At 33.6% G+C, this 23771-nt stretch overlaps 1 protein-coding gene across 1 annotated transcript in view; it reads left to right on the top strand.

Annotated features, from left to right (window-relative positions):
- Positions 1 to 23771, top strand: part of STXBP5L (syntaxin binding protein 5L) — a 429885-nt gene that overhangs the window by 318498 nt on the left and 87616 nt on the right. The window contains exons 19-20 of the mRNA XM_045902962.2: positions 3821 to 3972; positions 6126 to 6197. Of these exons, the coding sequence (XP_045758918.1) occupies positions 3821 to 3972; positions 6126 to 6197 (224 nt within the window). The remainder of the gene's footprint in view (positions 1 to 3820; positions 3973 to 6125; positions 6198 to 23771) is intronic.

The raw sequence follows: 23771 nt of genomic DNA on the forward strand, positions 1-23771 counted from the left end.
ACCCCTAACAGCATACTCACAGAAGCTGTAGCCAGGCCTCTCAGCCAGCTATGCCAAGGGTCAGCCCACCTACCAGTACACCTGAAGCAGCTGCAGCCCAGCCACAACAGAATGAAATACAGAACCCACATAGGGGACACCCCGGAGCACCTGGTTCTGGTGAACAGGTGGGATTGCACTTCTGGGCCACACAGGAAATCTACCTAAGGCCACTCCTTTAAACTGGGAGATATAGCTGATCTACCTAATATGTAGAAACAAACACACAAAGTCAAGCAGAATGAGGAGAGAGAGGAATATGTTCTAAATGAAAGAACAGACAAACCTCAGAGAAAGAACTAAATGAAACTGAGATAAGGAATCTACCTAATAAAATGTTCAAAATTATGGTCATAAAAATGCTAACCAAACTTGAGGAAAGAACAGATGAACACAGTGAGGACTTCAACAGAAAGATAGAAAATATTAAAAAGAACCAATCAGAACTGAAGAATACAATAACTGAAATGAAAAATATACTCAAGGGAATCAACAGCAGATAAGATGATGCAGAAGTACAAATCAATGATCTAGGAAACAGGGTACTGGAAATCACCCAAGCTGAACATCAAAAAGAAAAAAGAAATTTAAATTGAGAATAGTTTAAGGGACCTCTCTGACTTCAAGAGTACTAATATTCACATTATAAGGGCTCCAGAAGAAGAATGAGAGAAAAGGGCAGAAAATTTAATTGAAAAAATCATAGCTGAAAACTTCCCCAACCTGAGGAAGGAAACAGATATTCATGTCCAAATATCACAGAGAACCCCAAACTAGAAGAACCCAAAGAGGTCTACACTAAGACGTATAATAATAAAAATGTCAAAATTAAAGATAAAGAGAGAATTTTGTTTTTAGGCACAGCTAATTGGGTAATTTTATTAACATTATCTTAGACAGGGTTTACAGGGTAGAAAATAGTTTTTATCTCCAAGGCCAACTGCACCAATTGGTAGCAACTTCCTATGGAGTTTTTTTTTTTTTATTTTCAATTAGCCAGCATATAGTACATCATTAGTTTTTGATGTAGTGTCCAAAAGCAGCAAGAGAAAAGCAACTAGTTATGTACAAAGGAACCCCCATAAGGTTATGAGGTGATTTTTCAGCAAAAACATTGTAGGCCAGAAGATAGTGGCATGACATATTCAATGAGTGGAAAGGAAAACTACATACAACCAAGAATACTCTATCCGGCAAAGTTTTTATTCAGAATTGAAGGAGAAATAAAGAATTTCCCAGACAAAACTTAAAGGAGTTCATCACCACTGAACTGGCCATACAAGAAATGTTAAAGGGACTTCTTTAAGTAGAAAAGAAAGGGCCATAACTAGAAGTAAAAAATTTTGAAAGGAAAAAACCTCACAGGTAAAAGCAAATATACAGTAAGGGTAGTGGATCAACCACTTACAAAGCTGGTATAAGGTTAAAAGACAAAGTAGTAACATCAAATGTATCTGTAATAATTTGTTAAGGGATACACAAAATAAGAAAATACAGAATATGACATATATTAAAATGTGGAGAGGTGAGTACAAATATAAATCAGCAATTTAATACCAACTGTTACTTACTTGGGGTGTTATACATAAACGTCATGGTTACCACAAAGCAAAATCTACAATAGAAACACAAAAAATAGAGTAATATAAACATAATAAGGTCATCATTCACAGAGAAAGACAGCAAGAGAAGAAGAAAGGAACAAAGATGAACTATAAAAGCAATTAACAAAATGGCAATAAGTACATACCTATCAATAATTACCTTAAATGTAAATCAAATAAATGCTTCAATCAAGAAACCTAGGATGATTGGATGGATATAAAAACAAAACCCTTCTATATGCTGCCTGTAAGAGACTCACTTCAGACTTAAAACACACATAGGCTGAAGGTGAAGGATACAAACTGAAGTAAAACAAAACAAAACAAAAAATGCTGGTGTCACGATACTTATATCAGAAATGAACTATAAAATAAAGATTGTAATAAAAGACAAAGGGCATTACATAATTTCAAAGGGATCAATCTAACAAGGGGTAAATACCTATGCTATTTGGCACAACATGGATGGACCTAGAGGGTATCATGCTATATGAAGTAAGTTTGAGAAAGACATGACCTGAGCCCAAAGCAGAGGCCCAACCGACCGAGCCACCCAGGTACCCCTCTAGTATTCTTATTTTTAATTAAAGATAAAATAATCATTTTGGTTAGTGTAATACATTCTAATTTCCTATTTTTGTTTCTTGTCAGTGTTGCATTTGAGAACTCTATCATACTTGTACAAGTTTAGAGAGATAAACTTGCTATGATATGTAATTTGTATAATATTGCATTTACTTATAATATTGGGATCAATTCTACTTATGTATGGAAATTTTTTGAAGTACTTTAATAACAAATTTCTGATTTGTTGTTCATAAAAGCCATGAGAAGTAGATAAATCTAGTATTATAATTTTTTTTATGAAGTAAGGAAACTAAGGCCTGGCAAAGTTTGTTAATTTTTTTCAAGTCACCTATAAATGATGGAGATGTAATCTGCTGACTTTTATAACAATACTTTTTTTTTAGTTTCCAAAGTCTGTCTTATTGAAGATGTAGAACTCTATGTGAAATAGCAAAACATCTAATATGGTAGAACTTTTTTCTTTTTACTTATAAGGAAGGCTATGTGATAGAGTAGAAAGAACTAGACTGAGAGTAAACTGATGATTTGTTAATCAGATTCAATCTAAGTAATAAAACAACATGGAACTTACATAAAATGAGCAAAACAACAGTCATGCAACTAGTGCTTATTTGGTTTAGGGAGCAAAAAGCACAAATATACAATTGTTCAGTTAGAAAGCATGTTGTAAACTGAGAAAAAATAGTTTGTGTAAGCCTAATGGTTAGGCTGACCAACATGCCTGCTTAGGGACACCTGGATGGCACAGCTGGTTAAGTGACCAACTCTTGGTTTCAGCTCAGGTCATAACCTCAGGGTTGTAAGATCAAGCCCCACATCTGGCTATGCACCAAGAGTGGTCTGGTTGGGATCTCTCTTCCTTCCCCTCTGCCCCTCCTGCTCATGTCCTCTCTCTCTCAAATAAATAAATAAATCTTCAAAATGCCTGCTCAGTAGAGCTGTTTTAATTTCTCAGGACAAATTAATCAAATGGTGTTTGTCTTTTAATAAGTAGGACAAAATAAAGAACAAGAGAGTGAGAAAAATTTTAATTTTTGTCAATGAAAATTGTATCTCTTTATATCTACTAAGGTGTCAAAACCTTAGGTATAGAAAGTTAATTTTATGTAAAATTTTGTGTTAAGTATATACTCTGTTTAAGAAGAGACATAATTTGGAGCTTAACAATTATAATTTTATTTTAAAAAGGCATCTAATTATTTCACAGACAAAAAAAAAGGTATCTAATTACATACCTAACCATCTATAGCTATTAAAGTGTGCCATTTCTTGATGTATTTCCCCATTGCATAGCAAAAAGATTTTATATGATTCTATTATAAAAGCATAAGGCCAAGTTCAAGAGCAGATTGGGTAATCACTACTTATTAATAAAATTAATGCTGAAATATGACTGCAGTGGTCATGGCTACTATACAAGGTTAACCTATCCTATGTAAAGGCATCATATCCTTCCTGATATTATACCAATCATGATCTAACCTCCCCAACCCTAAGGCATTACTTTCTAATTATCTTATTTTTAATCAAAGATAAAAATAATAATGATTGCTGTGATACATTCTAGTTGCATATTTTTTTTCTCTCAGAGTTGCATTTGGGAACTGCAATGGGTTGGCTGTGGTGGATTTTATACAGAAGACAGTACTGTTAAGCATGGGGACCATTGACCTATATAGATCAAGTGACCTATACCAACGTCAACCACGGTCACCTCGAAAAAACAAGCAGTTCATTGCAGGTAGGAGATAAAACAAAATGGTTATGAGCTTGATTAGTTCATCTGTTTTCTTACATTTGGATTTCTTATCTTTCTTCTATGATACGGTTCAAATGCATGGCAATATAAAGTCAACATAATTTATGATATGTGAATAAAAATGGGCAGAAATATAGTGAGAATCTTGAAAGGGTAAATGAAGTGTTTAAACTTCAATTTGCTGTCAAAGTTAGGAAGCATCTTAAGTTTCTTAGGTCGAATTCCTAAGAAATAACAGAAAACAAGAAGCTATTAAGTATAAAAATGATATGAAAATCAGATTCTGTAGTTGAAAATTTGTTTGCAATGGTTGTGTGTAACAGGATAATTTTCCCCTAATATATCTGGACTCTTTAAAAATATAATTTTAAGTATTTCACTCTTTTTAATATTTTAAACTCCATATTCTAGCTGTCACCTTTCCTTGTTGGATGGTGATTTTCTTGGAGGCATTTTCACAAATGCAATAAACATTATTAACATTTTTAAATGCTATGAAAGAGAACATTTTGCTTGACAGGACCAATAAATTTGTTTAACTATGTATAGTTATTTAAGATATAAGCAGAAATAATTTCTATACAATGACAAATTTTGATATGCCAAATTATCCAAAGTTTACTGAAATTTCAATATTTATCTGATTAGTTGGCTTTGTAAACAGACAAAATTTTGTACATTTTCTGTCCACTGACATACTGTAGTTGACAAAAAATTAGTTGAGCTCAAAGATTTGCAGATGGAAATACATCTATAGTATTATGTGTTTAATTCTATTAGATTTTGTTTTTTTAATCAGTTGATTTTAAAAATTCAGTTGATTATTAAAGCCCTTATTAAATATACTCATGTAAAGAATGTTTTAAACTAGAAAGATAACATGATAATAGGTATTATTTTCTAAATAACAAATGTGCCAAACATAACATCTGAATGTTATAATAAAGAAGTTTCCTCCCAGTGATGGGTAGTAAGGAGGGCACGTATTGCATGGAGCCCTGGGTGTTATATGCAAACAATGAATCATGGAACACTACATCAAAAACTAATGATGTAATGTATGGTGATTAACATAACATAAAAAAAAAAGAAGTTTCCTTTTGGACTAATGAAAAATTAACTTGACATGCTGAAATTCTCCCTTTTTGTTAATTTTTTTTTTTTTAAATAAACCTCAACCCTTTTCACATTGCTAATTTAGACCCTTTTCAGGAGCACAAAATTTCTCCTTCAGAACTTGGAATCTCTGTTTTTTGTTAGGGATCTCAGCTTTTGGCAATATTTTAGGAATGCTGGGAAGTTCAAATTCTATAGGTTCTGCCTCTACCATTTCCGGCTTTTGAAAGAACGGCAGAATAAGAGAAATTGTGCATGCATTTACCATAAGATACCCTCATGACTGGAAAAGAGAACATTGATTTTTGAAAGTTTATGGACTCAAGGTAGGAAGATATTAGGGGATACAAGGCAACATTTGTATGTGGAAAGCCCAAACTGAATTAGAAAAACTGTGGATCCTATGACAGCATCTAAGTTACTTACTGGATATACACAGTGGGATGACAAGGTGTATATTGTGATGAGCATAATGAAACTGTTATTAATTTAAACTTACTGAAACTCAATTATGATTAGAGCTTAGAATTTTGGTGACTTTAAAATCCGGAAAAACTGATGAAATCATAAACTTTGTTCATATTTCGTGTATAAAATCACTACAATGAGTACTCACTTTATGTTATAAAAATAAAATACCAAAAACTAAAATCCCTAAGCTTTCTTGTTAATACTCATGACTAAGGACAACCATTTTGATTTTTATGAGGTAACATACATATTATTTACAAGTGAAATAAGTTTACTATATAAAATGAATGAGAAATATGGCACCTATTCTTATAGGATATTTGATTAAGTAAAATTACTATAGCACTCTCATCATTCATCTATCACCTTTTTCTAATTGATTTGTTTTTTTTAATATCTCCTTTCTAATTTGACTACCTAAACTTGCTGCAATTTCTTCATCTTGGCTGTTCTAGATTCTGGTATGATATCCCTTCCTTTCACTTTAGACTATTTTTCTCTCTTTCCTCTGCCTGCTGCTGATGCTGATGTTCTGGCATGTTCCAAAGACAACTTTTGCATGCGTGGCCTGTCTAACCTTTATCCTGATTTAACGAAACGGATCCGTACTTCCTATCAGAGTAAGTTCTATAAAGGTTAGGCAAATAGCTTTTTTAAGTCTTAATGCCTGGTTAAACCCATACATCTGTGCTTAGTAATGTGTTTTTAAAAACACATTCAGCATGCATGCAAATTTTTGTTTTGTTATGGAAGTGCAATCTGATAATTTTAATAATTATATAAATACTTCAAATAGCTAATGTCATATACCCATTTATTCACACCCATTATATTTCAAACCCTGCAGACCACATTCTCTTAGTTCAAGAGTCCCTGTCTTTTGTTTTGAGGAGGAAGAGCCATGGTGTCTTTATAAATAGTAAACCTGACATTCCAGTATCAATAACAATCGATTGCTTTCTTGTTTTGGAAACCTTGTGCCTTTGGCCATTTTATAAAAGTATTCTAACAAGGGCTACAATATTTTCTTTTTCTAAATAATTAGATTTCCTAGAGTTAGCTAAGTATTCCTAACTTCTGATGCTTTTTATTAAAATAGAATACACAAACACATGTTTCTATAGTGATTTTAGGTACCAAACACTATGAAATGGGGAATTAAAGTCACAAACTAAAGAGTCAGTAGTATTAACATTTACCATGGTGGAAAATGCAAATTTGAAGATGGTGGAGTAATCAATTCTATAAACTAGTGCAGAAAGAATGGAGAATGAGGGTATGATGCAGGTGCGGATGATATTAGTGTTACTAGGAGTGAACATTCATTGACAAGAAGACATTTACAATATACTAATCAATGTTATGTTTTTAAAAAGCAGGTTGCTTAACAATATATATGATGGCTTCATATTTGTATAAAATACATACACACACACACACACACAAATGCTGTTTGTATCTTGAATTTCTTCAGACTTCACCTCACCTGTTTGCAGATGATTAATGGGATCACATCACTTATAATAACCTAAAACATTGTCTTCCTGTAGCTAAATATACTCAATCCCTGTGAAATCCATAAAATTTTTCTGGGAATGCCCTTATTTTTCATCATCAGCATCCTCTAATTTTCTACTCTAGCAGAACACCCCCTTTTTGGATGCTTTTCACGGTCTCAGCTCCTGGTGAATTATGTTAGAACATTGATATCTATGTTGACTTCTGCTTCTCCTAAAACAGAAACCTATTAGGTATTATGAAATATTTCTTAACACCCGAAAATTATATGAAATTTCAGTTTCCATAAATAAAACTTTATTGGAGCACAGCCACACTCACCTTTTACATGCTGCCTATGGCTGCATCCACACTACAATGGCAGGGTTGAACAGAAACCATATGGCCAATGATACTCAAAATACTTACTCTATTGCTCTTTACATAAAAAATTAGCTGACTCCTACCCTAATTCTATTCTTTCATACCCATTTCCTGCCACATAAAAGTTTTCAGCCAAAACTTTTTCTGCAAATAGTCTCCAGGTGGCTTAACACACATACTCAAGCTTCTGAATCCCAGTTTAGCCTTCTCAGGGTTGGATGCCCCCAACATTGTGTGTGTGTGTGTGTGTGTGTGTGTGTGTGTGTGTGTGTGTGTGTGAGAGAGAGAGAGAGAGAGAGAGAGAGAGAGAGAAAATGTATCCATCTATACAAATAGAAAAAGTTTCCAAACATGAGATTGTGGATTTTACCAAGTTCTTCTTTTAGTTTTATGTATTTTCTGATATTTCTATAATAAACATGTAATGCTTTTATAGTAAGAAGGGAAATTGTATCCTGAAGATAAGAGCAGGAGCAGTCTCTTAATCAGAATTCTACAGTATCAACCATGATATAAAGGTTAAAGAAGTTCTGAGACATGCTCACTTACTTCTAACCCCTCAATAATCTTATGTTGCCTTCAGATTTAAAAAGCAAAGATTTTAAACATTCAGGGTACTCTAAAATATAATTCCTATCTACATTTCCAAATGAATTTTCTACTACTCTTCTATAAAAACACTCCCCTTAAGCCAAGTATACATATCTTGCTACCCTTATAATTTATTCATATCATCCCCTCTCTGGAAATTCCCTGCTCAAATTTTACTTCCTATTGTAAACCTTTCCTGCTGCCATCAGAGCCCCATTGTGCCAGTTTCTTTATTTAAATGCCTATAGTGTATAAGCTTGTACGGGAAGTATGTGAACCAGTTAGTACTTAGCATAAATTCATTTGTATGTTTACTTATTTTTATGCATATGCTCTACCTTTCCAAATGCATGGCAAGAACCTGAAGAGTAGATCTCAAATTCTTTATACTCTCTACACCTAGCACAAATATGTGCTCAGTAATTAAATGATGATGGTTAGGATAGAGCATGTAGCTGGCTCTTTTTGCTCATATGAACAGCCAGAGGGTTTTTCAAATTTGACAAGTGAAAGCAGAAATAGCTTCTGTAGTTACGGGGTTCACTGGGATTCTGCAAAACAAATCATAGTTTCTTCTAAACAAAGATCTGAAGTGTCAAGACAGAAGTAAAATCAAGTCCTTAGAAGACTATCAAAAGGTCCTCTATGTGTCCACCAGTGAGCTCCCTAGGAGTTCAGACAAGCCATGAGATTCAAAATCAAATTTCTTTAAAGTCTTCTCTTGGTAATCAATATGCTATATTTTGATAAGGGACTGATTAACTGGAATGTGTTTTAAAAATAAATTTTATGAAAATTTTCTTTTAATTTATTTAATCACATAACCTGATTACATCTTTATAGTTCCATTTTATTATAATAGAGACTATTTGGCCTTTTCATGAATTGTTTTCTAATTTTCAGGAAAGCATATTTGCATTATCTCTATTTGGGGAACCTTAACCCACTTCCTTTAAGTGTCTTTTCTATTCTGGGATTGTGCTCAGCAATTTGACTCAGTGTTATATTATTTAATGATCATTGTAACCCTTTAAGGCAAACAGATAACTGTAGTTTCCTCTACAGATGAAAAAAAATGAAGTCAAAAGATATTAATTTCCCAAAGTTACAATTAGTGGGAATTATACTTACACCTATTTGATACAAAACAGACTTCATATGCTTTCCACTGTATTATTGAGTGTCTCTAAATATCTGAAAGTTTTAGGGTCATTGGAAACCAGTTGCATTATACTATAATCAGGAACCACTTTTTTTTCCAGTTTTTATCCACAATCAATAAAATAATATATTCAAAAATGAAACAATTTAAAATTATTTCTCACAATTGAGACTAGACAGGTGCTCTCTGAAATCTGGCTTTTATATTTTATTATATCAATTTTGCTCTCAAAGTGATATCACATTCTATTTTGAATTTTATACTTTTCATTTCTGGAGAAACACCTCAATTTCAATCTTTTCCTGGGTTCTTTCACTGATCATTTTTTATTGTAGTTTAGGTTCCAAGGAACTCCCTCCGCTAAAACTTTATTCCATCTGCAAATCTTTCACATCATAGAATAATAAAACTCTATAGCTCAAAGGAAACCTCTGTATTTGACAGATTATGATTTGTGGAACCAGTGAAATGATTTGGAAAGAGCAGCAGGCAAGTTCTACTTATTAACTACTTATTACATCTGAAATCTTTGGCAAGTCACTTAACTTCTCTGAGTTTCTTTTTTCTCATATATAAAGTAAAAAAATCATAATCCCTACCTCCCTTAGAGACTTATGGAATTTTTCTTGGCTAATGTTTATAAAAGCATTTCTATAAATAGTAGACATTATTATTATAATAAAAGACAAAACCAAAAAGACACAGAAAGGTTAGATAAGTTTTCCAGAATCACAACCAGTCTATGGTATGACTAACACCCAGTCAGCTGCCTCATAGTCTAGTGTTTTTTCTACTTGTGAAAATGACAGAAATTTTGCTAGAGAATAGTAGTATCCTGTTTGAACAAAAAGGAGTTTTGAAAAGTGGGCTTAATGTAGAACATGTCAGACAGACTTGCTTGTGCATCAATTTCTAGTTATGTAATGGGAGATCCTTTAGAAAGCCTCAAGTCTATCTATAGATATTTTCCTGCTTTCACTGCGTGGGTTTTTTTCAGAGTGTAGGGCATGGTAACAGATACTGGGAACACAAATAGAAGCATAAAGAAAAATTCAGAAGAAGGGATGATAAGAATAAGAAAGAACTAGCAAAGAGAGGCAAATAAATATAAAAAATGAATTGGAGAACATCAAAAATGGAGGAGTAAAAGATTAAGAAAAGAAGGAATGCCTCAAGGAACAAAAATGAGCAAAAATTATAGTAAATAATAAATGGGGAAAATTTATTCATTCAAAAAAATATTAAGCATCTTCTGTGTCTAACATTTTTCCAGGCACTAGATATACAGTGATAAGTAAAATAATTATGATCTCTTTCCTCAATTTATAATAGAAAACATATAAAGAATCCATAGATGTACTGTTACAGTTGAAAAAAGATAGCAATGCTATCAAGGAGAAAAGTGAGATGAGGGGGAAAATGGGACCTATTTTTGAGAGTGTTATGACAGAAGGGCCTATCTGAGGAGGAAACATTTAAGTGAAGCTTTGTGATAAGAAGAAAACAGACAATGCTTTGGACTTACACTTCAGACCTCGATAGAGAAACAGGCCAGATTAACATCTAGCCTGAAATAAACAAACAACAAAACAGATATAATAAATGAAACTATGGTTTTTTTAAGACAGAACATCAGGCAATGAAATATAGTAATCTCTGACAAATGGGAAACAAAAGAAGTGAACCCTAAAACCACACGTTTACTGCCCTGAGAGTTTCTAGACTGCAGGAAAGGAGGAGGGGAAACCCAGGAGGAAACCTGTTGACTCCCAGAGTTGATGAGATGGAGATGAGAAACCAGGAAAATGAAAGCAGCTACAGTTTACAAAGAGGATCCCAGAGATCTACAGAATTTCCTTCTTAACAAAGTACTGATCAACACATACTTATGATGAACTAACCAGGTAAAGAGCCATCTGAAGGGATTAAAGGTAACAGTGCCCAGCACTCAAAGGAAATAAAAATAATGCCTATTCCCCACAGCCACACTAGAAAAATCTTCTAATTCACATCCACTTCTAGTTAACATTGTACTAGAGATTCTAGCCAGTGTACTCAGGCAAGAAAAAAAGTTATCTAGATTGGAAAATAAGTTAAAGCATCTTTTTTCATAGATGAAATTATCATCTATAAAAAAAATTTAAAGAAAGCTACTAGAACTAATAAGTGAGTTTAACGAAGTGCAGGATATATGGTCAATGTACGAAAATCAATTTTATTTCTATTTACCCACAACAACCTGAAATTGAAATTTGAAAATATCATTTATAATGGCATCAAAAATATGAGACACTTAGCCATAATAAGACAACAAATATGAAAGACCTATACACTGAAAACCAGAAAACATTGCTGAGAGAAGTTAAAGAATACCCCCCCAAAATGAAGAATTACACCATGTTCATGTTTCAGAAGACTCGATATTAAGATGTTGCCTCTCTCCAAATTGATCTGTAATTCAATACAATTCCAATAAAAATTGAGGAGACTTTTTTTTTTTAAAGATATGTTCTACCTTATGTCAGTATTGTAGTTTTTTTTTTTTTAAGATTTTATTTATTTATTCATGAGAGATAGAGAGAGAGAGAGAGGCAGAGGCAGAGGGAGAAGCAGGCTCCCCGCGGAGCAGGGAGCCTGATGTGGGACTCGATCCCAGGACCCTGGGATCATGACCTGAGCTGAAGGCAGACGCTTAACCGACTGAGCCACCCAGGCGTCCCGAGGAGACTTTTTTAAAAAGATTTCATCCATTTATTTTACAGAGAGGGAAAGAGCACAAGCAGGGGGAGTGGCAGGCAGAGAGAGAAGCAGGCTCCCCACCGAGCAAGGAGCCCAATGCAGGACTTGATCCCAGGACCCTGGATTCATGACCTGAGCTGAAGGCAGATGTCCAACCAACTGAGCCAACCAGATGCCCAAGGAGACTTTTAATAGAAATTGACAAACTGTTTCTAAAGTCCATACAGAAATGCAAAAGATTTAGAGCCAAAGCAGCTTTTGAAAAAAGAACAATGTTGGAAGACCAATACTACCTGGTTTCAAGACTAAAAAAAAAAAGAAAATTAGTGTTATTGAATAGGTTAGTGTTGGTCCAAACACAATAGATCAATGAAATTTAATAGAAACTTCAGAAATACACCCACACATATATGAACAGCTGATTTTTGACAAAGGTGCAAAGGCAATTAAGTAGAGAAAGGATAGTCTTTCCTACAAATGGTATTTAAACAATTAGATATCCTGTGTAAAAAAAATTAACTTTGATCCATACACTGTGGTAAATTTTTTTAAATTAACTTATAAATAGATAATGAGCCTTAATATAAAATCAAAAATTATAAATTTAGAAAAAAAGATTTTTGTGACACTGAGTTACATAAAAGTTTTTAAATAACATACCAATAACATGCTTCATACAAGAACATATGACTACATTGGACTTCTTTAAAAGTAAAAATCTCTACTCTTCAAATGACACTGTTATGAGAATGAAAAGTTAAGCCACAAACTAGAAGAAAATACTTGCAAAGTATATATCCTATAAGGGATTTGTATATAGAATAGAATATATTATTAAAGTTCTAAAAGCTCAATAATAAAGCAAACACCCCAATAAAAATATGGGTAAAAATTTGAATAAGTAGTTCACAAAAGAAGATATACTGATAATAAACAAACATACGAACAGTGAAGGAAATAACAAAACTAAAAGGCAACCTTCAGAATGGGAGAAGATATTTGCAAATGACATTTCTGATAAAGGGTTAGTATCCAAAATCTATAAAGAACTTATAAAATTCAACACCCCAAAAAACAAATAATCTATTTTAAAAATGGGCAGAAGACATGAATAGACATTTTTCCAAAGAAGATATCCAGATGGCTAACAGACACATGAAGAGATATTCAACATCACTCATCATCAGGGAACTACCAGTCAAAACTAAACTCTAGAGATATCACCTCACACCTGTCAAAATGGCTAAAATTAACAACACAGGAAACAGGTGTTGGTGAGGATATAGAGGAAGGGGAAGCCTCTTACAGTGCTTGTGGGAATACAAACTGATGCAGCCACTGTGGAAAACAGTATGGAGGTTCCTCAAAAAGTTAAAAATAGAACTACCCTACGATCCAGAAATTGCATTACTAGAGATTTACCCAAAGAATACAAAAATACTGATTCAAAGGGATACATGCGCCCTGATGTTTATAGCATCAACAATAGCCAAATTATGGAAAGAGGCCAAATGTCCATCAACTGATGAATAGATAAAGAAAATGTGGTATATATACACAATGGAATATTACTCAGCCATCAAAAAGAATGAAATCTTACCATTTGCAATGATGTGGATGGAGCTAGAGTGTACTATGCTAAAGGGGAAATAAGAGAAAAACAAATGCCATATGATTTCACTCATATGTTGAATTTAAGAAACAAAATTTAAGAAACAAAACAGATGAACATATACTTAAAAAAATATAGAGAGAGAGGCAAACCATAAAACAGACTCTTTAGAGAACAGAGTTACTGGGGGGGGGTTGGGAGGGAGGATAGGTTAAATGGGTGATGGGTCAAGGAGAGCACTTGTGATGAGCACTGAGTGTTGTATGTAAGTGATGAATCACTAAATTCTACACCTGAAACTAATATTATACTGTATGTTAACTAACTGGAATTTAAATAAAAACTTGAAAAACGGAAACATTTAGAAAATCAAATCTAGCTAAATATTAAAAATGACTGAATAGAGAATATTCCAGAAATATAATGATGGTCCTTTTTTTATAATTCAATCGACAAATTAAAGAAGTAAACAATAAAAAATAAGGATATGAAAAGATACTCAACATTCATCATTAGGAAAATCAAATTAAAACTTCAAGATATCATTATACATCTGTTAGAGTGGCTAAAATTTAAAAAGATTGATCATATCAAGTATTGGCAAGTGGAAGAAATAGAACTCTCCCACCCTACTGGTAAGAATGGACAATGGAAGACCATTTGGCAGGTTCTTAAAGATTTAAACATACACTTATAATATGATGTCATCATTTTATATTTAGTTATTTATCCCAGGAAAGCTTGTACCAATACAAAGACGTTCATAGCAATCAAACACTGAAACATTTGCAGTAGTCAAAAATAACTAAAAGCTCCACATTAGGTAAGTGGATAAACAAATTCTGTTATATCCATTCAACTGTTTACTAAGCTATAAAAAGGAATGCATTATTTTTTTCCTCTTTTTAAATGTTTCAAGGTTTTTTTTTTTTAATTTTAGTTAGTGTATAGTGTAATATTAGTTTCAGGAGTAGAATTTAGTGATCATCACTTACATAACACCCACTGCTCATCACAAGTGCCCTCCTTAATGCCCATCACCCAGTTACCCCATCCCCCCCACATCCCCTCCAGCCACCCTCAGTTTGTTCTTTATAGTCTCTTATGGTATGCCTCCCTCTTTTTTTTTCCATAACAGTGCATTATGAGAAGTATTGTACCATGGATGAATCTCAAAATAATTACACTGAGTAAAAGAAACCAGGCAAGACAGGGTGAATATTGTATGATTCCATTTATATAAAATTCTAGGAAATGAAAACTAATGTGTAGTGACAGAAAGCAGATCAATGCCTAGGGATGGGAAGGGACACTTATGGGAACGGCTGGAAGGAAGGTTACAAAAAGACACAAACTCTTGGGCATGAGGGATATATTTATTATCTTGATCATGGAGATAGTTTTATGGGTATATATATATGTCAAAATTTATCAAATGTATCAAATCATATACTTTATAAATATGTAAATTAAACCTCAATAAAGCTTTTTTCAAAAAAGAATTAGCCACATAATCAGCAGGGAGCAGTGTATTCCAGGCAGAGTGAACAGCCTATAAGAAGGTTCTGAGGTGGTAAAGGACCTATCTTCTAGAAATAGAAAGAAGGCCAAGGAGGCTAGGAATGTAGTGGAAAACTATTGAGAAAGGAAAATGAGTTAAGATTTTGATATCTATATGAGCAGGGACAAGATTATACATGTTTCTGAGTCAATTATAAGAAATTCCATTTTATTTCAAGCAGGGGAATGATATGCTTTATGTCTTAAAAATATCATCCACACTCCTGCATGAAGAATATATTGTGGGGCCAAAAGAAAAAAAGAAAGAAAAAGCTAGCATACCAGTTAGGAGGCCAGTGTTATACTCCAGGCAAGAAAAGAAGGTGGCTTTAACTAGGGTTTTAGCCATGTTATTGTAGAGAAAAAGGACAGGTCCAAGAATCATTAGTACTTACAGAGCTACTAATTATAATTCAGTGTGGGAGATCAGAGAGTGGAATCAAAGATTCTTCCCAGATTTGGGCTTGAACTGATTGACACTGTGTCATGATACAAAGATGAAGTTAGGGTTGGGGTTGAGCATGGTAATAAGGAATAAAACTTCAGTTTTAGATATGTTAAATTTTGGTATGTCTGTCATTTATCCAAATGAAGATGTCAAGTGGACAAGTAAACAAATATGAATATCAGTGCTGTAATTTGAGTCTTTAGCATACAGATAGTGTGTAATGACATGGGAATAAATGAAATTACATAGGCAGGGGAGAGAAAAGGAACAGAGGGAGGGAAAAGGAGGATTATGGACAGAGACATCAGGAATTTCAACATTTAAACTTCAAAGGAAGAGGAGCAGCTGGCTCAGAGGACTTGCTAGAGAGAAGAGAAAAAAATGGGGAGACTGGGGAGCATATTTTAAAGTTAAGGTGAATATGGAATGATAGCCAAAATAAAGGGGAGTGTTTCGGGAAATGGTTAGCCATGTTAAATGCTGCAGATAGGAAAAACAGGATAAGCTTAGAAAAATGACTAGTGGGTCTTGCTTTGTGACTCTTTAAAAAGTAGTTAGGGAAAAGTATTAGGATAGAAACCAAAATTATATTAGAAAGAAGAATGGCAAGTGAGGAAACAGAACAAGTAGGTAACTCTTTTAAGATGTCTTATAAAGGAGTGCAGAAAAATAGGTCAGTACCTGGACTGGAATAAAGGGTTAAGAGGAGGAACTTTTTGTGCTTTCATTTTAGATAAAGAGCATATTTTAAAGTTAAGGTGAATATGGAATGATACCTAGAGAAAGAGTGATTGATGATAGAAAGAAGGGATAACAAAAGGAGCAAAATCCTTAAGAAGGTGAGAGGGGATGGGAATCAGAACATATGTACAAAGATTGGTTAATAGGAGGCTTTCTTTATTGTAATTGGTACATAAAAGAAAAGGAGAGAGCTATAGAATGAGGGGGATAAATTGAAGAATGTATGATTTGGTTAAACAAGTGGTTTTTATATCTCTGATTTCCAGGTCTATACTTTAGTAAGTTTCCTTTCTTTTTGAAATCAGTTTTACAGTGTAAAATTTTTACCCCAAAACTTTGTGCTGGAAAGCAACTACATTGAATTATAGTAGATAAAATATAAGGTTTCATCTTTTAAACAAAATGAACAAAGAAGAAAAAAGTAGGGGAGCTATTAGTAATATGTGGAGTTTTCTAGAGTTTAGTTAGTAATCTCAGTATGAGTCAAACAAGTAAAACAAGCTAATATAATCTAACAGCAGTGGTTCTCAACCGGGAATGATTTTGTCCCTGACAGGAAATTTGTCAATGTCTGGAGATATTTATGGCCTTCACAATTAGGGGAGTGGTACTCTACTGGCATCTAGTAAGTAGGATGCCAGTAAACATCCTATAATATACTACCCCACAACAAAAAATTATCTCACCAAAATGTCAATCAAGTTGGAAAATCTTCAGACCAGAGCATTTATATGGTAAATCATAACTGGGTAAAAAAATCCCCCCAAAGTGTATACTAGTTATATGTATGGAGATACTTGTGTACTGGGTATTAGTCTCCTAAAAAATACTGATATTTTATATAACATTCACAAGTTGCTACTTCAAATACTATCTTAATTATATTATACACTAAGATACATTATAAGTATACAGTTGACCTTTAAACAGTGTGAGGTTAGAGGTTGGTGCCTGTGCAGTCAAAAATCTGTGTTTAACTTTTGACTCCCCAGAAACTTTACTACTAATACCTTACTATTGACTAAAGGCCTTTCCAACCATATTTTGCATGTTATATGTATTATATACTATATTCTTACAATAAAGTCCACTAAAGAAAATGTTATTAAGCAAATGAGGAAGAGAAAATACACTTATAGCAGTATACTGTACTTATTGAAAAACATTCATGTAAAAGTGGACCCATATAGTTTAAACCCTTGTTACACAAGGGTCAACTGTATACTCTTAGAAATTTTAATAAAAGTTGATATAATTCACTATAACAAAGGGGTTTTGTCTTCTGATACTCAGTTATTTACCATAAAATTTCTGTATCTGTTCTCAACCAGGATTTATTATATATTTTCTAATGAATCACTGTACAAATCTTCCAAGTTTAGTCAATTTGCTTTACTCTATATATCAGACATAACTTTCTCCACCTTATCTTTGGGAAATCTCACTATAATCTTGGTAAAAGCACAATTATTTGGCATGGACTCTGAGCACTTCATTGGATACCTACTAGTATCAGTAATGGATTAATCAATTTCACTAGTTTCCATTCTTTTGGTCTTCCATGTCTTCAATCCAGCTTTCACAGTATTTCCAAGATATAAAATAAAAGTGAGGAAGGGGTTTCCCATTTCCAGATAGGATGTTAAACACATGAAAGTTCATTCCCATGGTAACAACAATGATGACAACAATAATAAAACCCTGTGATAAATATAATGATAAAATTAAAATCATACTTTTCTATGGGGATATTAAAAAGTGGTGGATTCAAAGAAACCTTGACTGAGTGAATTCCAGAGTGAAAAGAACCACTCATAGATGAGCAGAAAGCTGTGGCTGCTTCCATACCTGGGACAAGTGACTGAGCACAGATGCAGAAAAAAAGTGGGCCTTCTATAGATGGATAGACTGCAAAGAATAGGAAAAGCCAGAATTCCACATTTAGTAGAATTATTTTAAAATAAAGGTAAATAAATTTGTCATCGACAGACCTGTACTACAAAATATGGTAAAGGAGGTTTTTTAAGCTGATGGAAATAATACCAGATGGAGATTGAGATATATGGTAAGAATGAAAAGCATTGGAAAGAATAAATATGTGGGTAAATATAAAAGATTATTTTGTCTTTTCATAAAATCCCTAAGAGTTCATTTAATTTTTAAATTAAAAACTAACTGTATTATGGGGTTGATAACATGTAGAAGAAAAATATATGACAATAGTAACAAAGGACAGGAAAGACATAATGTCATAATGTTTTAAGTTTCTTTCATCATAAGAGAAATGGTGCAATAATAATTAAAAGTAGATTGTGATGAATTATAGATGCATATTATAATCCCTAGAAGAACCACTAAAAAAAAAAAAAAAGGTATAGTTAAGTAGCCAAAGAGAAGATAAAATTGAATACTAAAAAATATTTGTTTTTCTCAAAGGACAGAAAATAGAAATAGTGGAAAATAGAACAGAAGGGCAAACTGAAAAAAAAATGATGGACGTAAACCTAACTCTATCGATGATTATATTATATTAAATGTAAATGGAGCAACTCCCCCACCCCCAAAAAAGGGCAGAAATTGTGAGACAAGATGAAAAAAAAAAAAAAAGACCTACTATATGTTGTTTATAAGAGCTGCACTTTAATTATAAAAACATACAAATAGATTGAAAGTAAAAGAAGGGAACAATAATTTTATCAAAATACTAACCTCAAGAAAGCTGATGTGGCTATATTATATGAGACTTTAAGACAAGGATATAGAGAGGCAGTTCTAAATTATAAAAGAATCACTTTATCAGAAAGGTATAAAAATCCTATACAGGTACAGACCTAATAAGAGATATTCAAAATGTAGAAAGCAAAAAAGGAAATGAAGGAAAGAAATAGACAAATTGACAATCATAGCTGGGATTCATCATTTCTCCTCCGTAACTGATTGAACAAATAGAAAAAAATTGTTAAGTGTATAAAGCTCTTACAAAACTCTCTTTACCAAATTGACCTAACTGAAGTCAATAGACCCCTATACCATACAAAGGAAAATATGCATTTTTTTCAAGTAGACATGGAATACTCACATGTATAATGGATTCTAAAGGACTGAAATCAAGCAGAGTATGTTCTCTGGTCATAAAAAAAAAGTTGTTAGAAATCATTAACAGAAATATGTCTTAAAATCCCCAAACTAAGACTCTCATGGCTTAAAAAACAAATCACAGTGAAACTTTTAAAGACTTTTCTAAAGATTTTATTTATTTATTTGGGAGAGAGAGAGTGAACGAGAGAGAGAGCACGAGCAGGGGGAAGGGAGAAGCAGACTCCCCACCAAGCAGGGAGACTGACGCTGGGCTCCGTCTCAGGACCCTGGGATCATGACTTGAGCCGAAGGCAGATGCTTAACCTGCTGAGCCACCCAGGTGCCCCAATTTTTAAATATTTTTGAACTGAAAGTATAAACACAAAATACCAAAATTTGTGAGATGTTACTTAAATAGTATTTAAGGGAAAATTTAGAACATAAGTGCTTATATTAGAGAAGAAATGATATCAAATCAATAATCTAAACTTTGTTAAGACACTAAAAAAGAACCGTGTAACACAAAGTAAACAGAAGGAAGGAAATAAAGACAGAAGTGAATGAAATAAAGGGCAAAGAGTAGAGTAGATCAACAAAACCACAAGATAGTTCTTTTTTTAATTTAAAATTACTAAGACCTGTAAAACCCTAGTAAGACTGATCAAGGAGGAGAAAAGTAAATAACCAATATGATTAATGAAAAAGAGCATTACTATGGATTTTCTACAGACATTAAAAATATAAAACTATGAACAACTATATGCCTGTGAATTGACAGAATAGATGAAATTAAGAGATTTCTTGAAAGAAAAAAATTATAAAAACTGACACCAAACACATTGGAAAATATAAATAGCCTCCTATCTTAAAAAAAAAAAAATTGTATTCAAGATTAAATACCCATGGGCACCAGGGTGGCTCAGTAGGTTAAGCATCTGCCTTCGGCTCAGGTCATGATCCCGGGGGTCCTGGGATGGAGACCCACATCGGGCTCCCTGCTCAACGGGGAACCTGCTTCTCCATCTCCTCCCCACTTGTGTTCTATCTCTGTCTCTCTCTCAAATAAATAAATGAAATCTTAAAAAAAAATTACCCACAACAAAGAAAACTGCAAGCTTCAAATAACTTCACTGATTAATTCTATCAAATATTTAAGAGGAAATAACACTAATTTTATGCAAATCTTCTATTCAGGGAATAGAAAAAAGAAAGGAAATCTTCCCAACTGCTTATCTGAGGCCAGCACAATGCTAAAAACTAAAACTTGACAAACTTAAGGAAAAGTATAGGCTAGTCTCGCTTATAAACAGACGCAAAAATCATAAATAAAATATTAGCAAATGGAAGACAACATATGTAAGAAAGATAAAATATCATTGCCAAGGTAGATTTATCCCAGGAATCTAAGTTTAATATTTGAAAACCAATCAATGCAGAACACCTAATTAACATAATAAAGGAGAAAATTATATAATCATCTCAATACATGCAAAAAAACTTCTCATGAATTGACACTTTAGAATAATCACTGTAAAACAAGGAATAGAATATTTCCTCAAATGAATAAAGCTTATCAGTAAAAAACCTACAAATAACATCATGCTTAATTGTGGAATATTGGATATTTTTCCACTAAAATTGGTAACAAGGCAATGATGTCCACTCTCATCCCCTTTCTTCAACATTGTATTTGGTGACCTAGTAAGGGCAAAATCAGGATAAAAAATAATATGCCTAAGGTTTAGAAAGAAAATACTGAAACTAACTTTATTTGCCAATGATATTATAGTGTATTGAGGAAACCCAAAGGAATCTAAAAAAAAAAAAAGCTACAAACAGTATGTGAACTTAGCAACATTGAAGAGTATACAGTATACAAAGTCAATTATCTTTCTATATAATAAAAGGAAACAAGAAATGTATTTATTTTTAAAATACCAGGTACACGATAGACTTCCAAATGGCATCCTGAGGAGCGTCATGGACACATTCTCCAGAGAAAAAGTATAACTGGGGAAAACTATGTTTTACCAAAACAATCACTTAAAACCTCTGGAAATTGTCCTAAGAGGATATAGAAAAGAAAGAAACATTTATTCAAGAAAATCTACTGACACTTGGTAAAAAGTGATTCTTTGACTCTGAGTCAGAACTTGTCTGTACCTCTCCTGCCTTCAGGTTGCCAGCATTTCTCATCCCCTCCAACTCCAAGTTGAAAAGGACAAATTCCTGGTGAGTCTGGCCAAGAGGTCAAAGGCTCCCCTCCCCTGCCAATGCCCCACTCACAGGACAAAATGTCTATCCCAAGCATAGCAAGCCAAAATGCTGAGGCCCTGACTGCTCCCACTCAGCTTGCTCATAGGATAAACATTTCATGCCAGAAAAGTAAAGCTGGGAAAGCTAGAGGTTACCACACCTGCCCAGAGTTCAGACTAGTGGCTCAGAAGTTTTGCCCAGAGGAAGAGGCAGTCTATAAAATAGGGAACTCTGAAGCTCTCCCCAAAGGAACTAGCTTTATTGAAACAAAATTTGGGGAAGTTCAAGCCCAAGTATGCCCTCAAAACCAATGAAGTATTTGGTGGAAATCAAATAAGAGGCTGGTAGCTCCTCTTAATTAAGAGCAACCAGCTAGACCATAGGTGAGCTGTTCACCAGAGAGAACCAAGAAGAGACAACTAAGACCCCTACTGGGATTTGAACAAACCTCAAAGACTGGCTTCAAATATGACCTCTGCCTAAATTGGATTAGAATGTTGAGTAATATATATCCTGGGGCATTGTCAAAAACAATAAAACATTCACCTGGCTGTGGCTGTGATACCTAGTAGCTGGATTTGATATCAACAGAAAGATCAGGGAAAGAGACCCCTGCTAAAACTACTTCCATCCCGGGGTGACTGTATGCACACTGACGGTTACACTCTCTGATAAGCAACATCAAAGTCTTCACAATGTAAGGGAAATAAACTTCACTAAAATAGTCTAGCCCAGTCACTAAACAAGCAAACAACAACAAAAACCAGAAAGGGGAGAGGGGCATCAGTAATCAATATCCAGAATTGCTATACTATGTTACCTAACGTCTAGTTATCAACAAAATATTATAAGACATGCAATCAAACAGGAAAGTGTGACCCATTCACAGGAAAAACAAGGCAAGAGAAATTGCCTCTGAGAGGGCCCAGATGTTGGGTTTAACAAAGACTTCATAGCAGCCATGAAAAATTTTTAAAGAGCCAAAAGACACCATGCTTAAAGAAGGAAAACTATGCTTTGGGGTGGAATGTTCTGAATATGTCTGTGAAGTCCATTTGGTCCAGTGTGTCATTTAAAGTCTTTATTTCCTTGTTGATCTTTTGCTTAGACGATCTGTCCATTTCAGTGAGGGGGGTGTTAAAGTCCCCCACTATTATTGTATTGTTGTCAATGTGTTTCTTTGCTTTTGTTATTAATTGCCTTATATAATTGGCTGCTCCCATGTTAGGGGCATAGATATTTACAATTGTTAGATCTTCTTGTTGGATAGATCCTTTAAGTATGATATAGTGTCCTTCCTCATCTCTTATTATAGTCTTTGGTTTAAAATCTAATTTGTCTGATATAAGGATTGCCACCCCAGCTTTCTTTTGGTGTCCATTAGCATGGTAAATGGTTTTCCACCCCCTCACTTTCAATCTGGGGGTGTCTTTGGTTCTAAAATGAGTCTCTTGCAGACAGCATATCGATGTAATGTATGGGGAATAACATAAGAATAAAAAATAAATAAAAAAAAAAGAAGGAAAACTATGATGATAATGTCTCATCAAATAGCAAATATCAACAGAGACTGAAGTTAGAAAAAGAAGCAAACAGAACTATCTTACACCATATACAAGAATTAACTTAAAATGGGTTAAAAATTGGAACATAAGATACAAAACCGTAAAAATACTAGAAGAAAAATATAGGCAGTATGTTCCTGACTGGGTGTTGGCAATAATTTTTTGGATTTGACACCAAAAACAAAGGCAACAAAAGCAAAAATAAGTAGGATGATATCAAACTAAAAAGCTTCTGCAGAGCAAAGGAAACCATCAACAAAATGAAAAGGCAATCCATGAAATGGGAGAAAATATTTAAAAATCATATACTTGATAAGGGGTTAATATCCAAATAAAGAAATTATACAACTCAATAGCAAGAAAAGAAAATCCCAATTAAAAAATGAGCAGAGGATCTGAATAGACATTTTTCAAAAAAGACATGCAGATCGCCTACAGGTATATGAAAAGGTGCTCAGCATCACTAATCATCAGAGAAATGCAAATCAAAACCACAATGATATATCACCTGACACTTGTTAGAATGGCTATCACTAAAAAGACAAGAAATAACAAGTGTTG

The sequence above is a fragment of the Mirounga angustirostris genome, unplaced genomic scaffold (genome assembly GCF_029215605.1).
Source record: "Mirounga angustirostris isolate CCGP_5_RB_7025 unplaced genomic scaffold, mMirAng1.0.hap1 SCAF_1, whole genome shotgun sequence".
NCBI lineage: Eukaryota > Metazoa > Chordata > Mammalia > Carnivora > Phocidae > Mirounga > Mirounga angustirostris.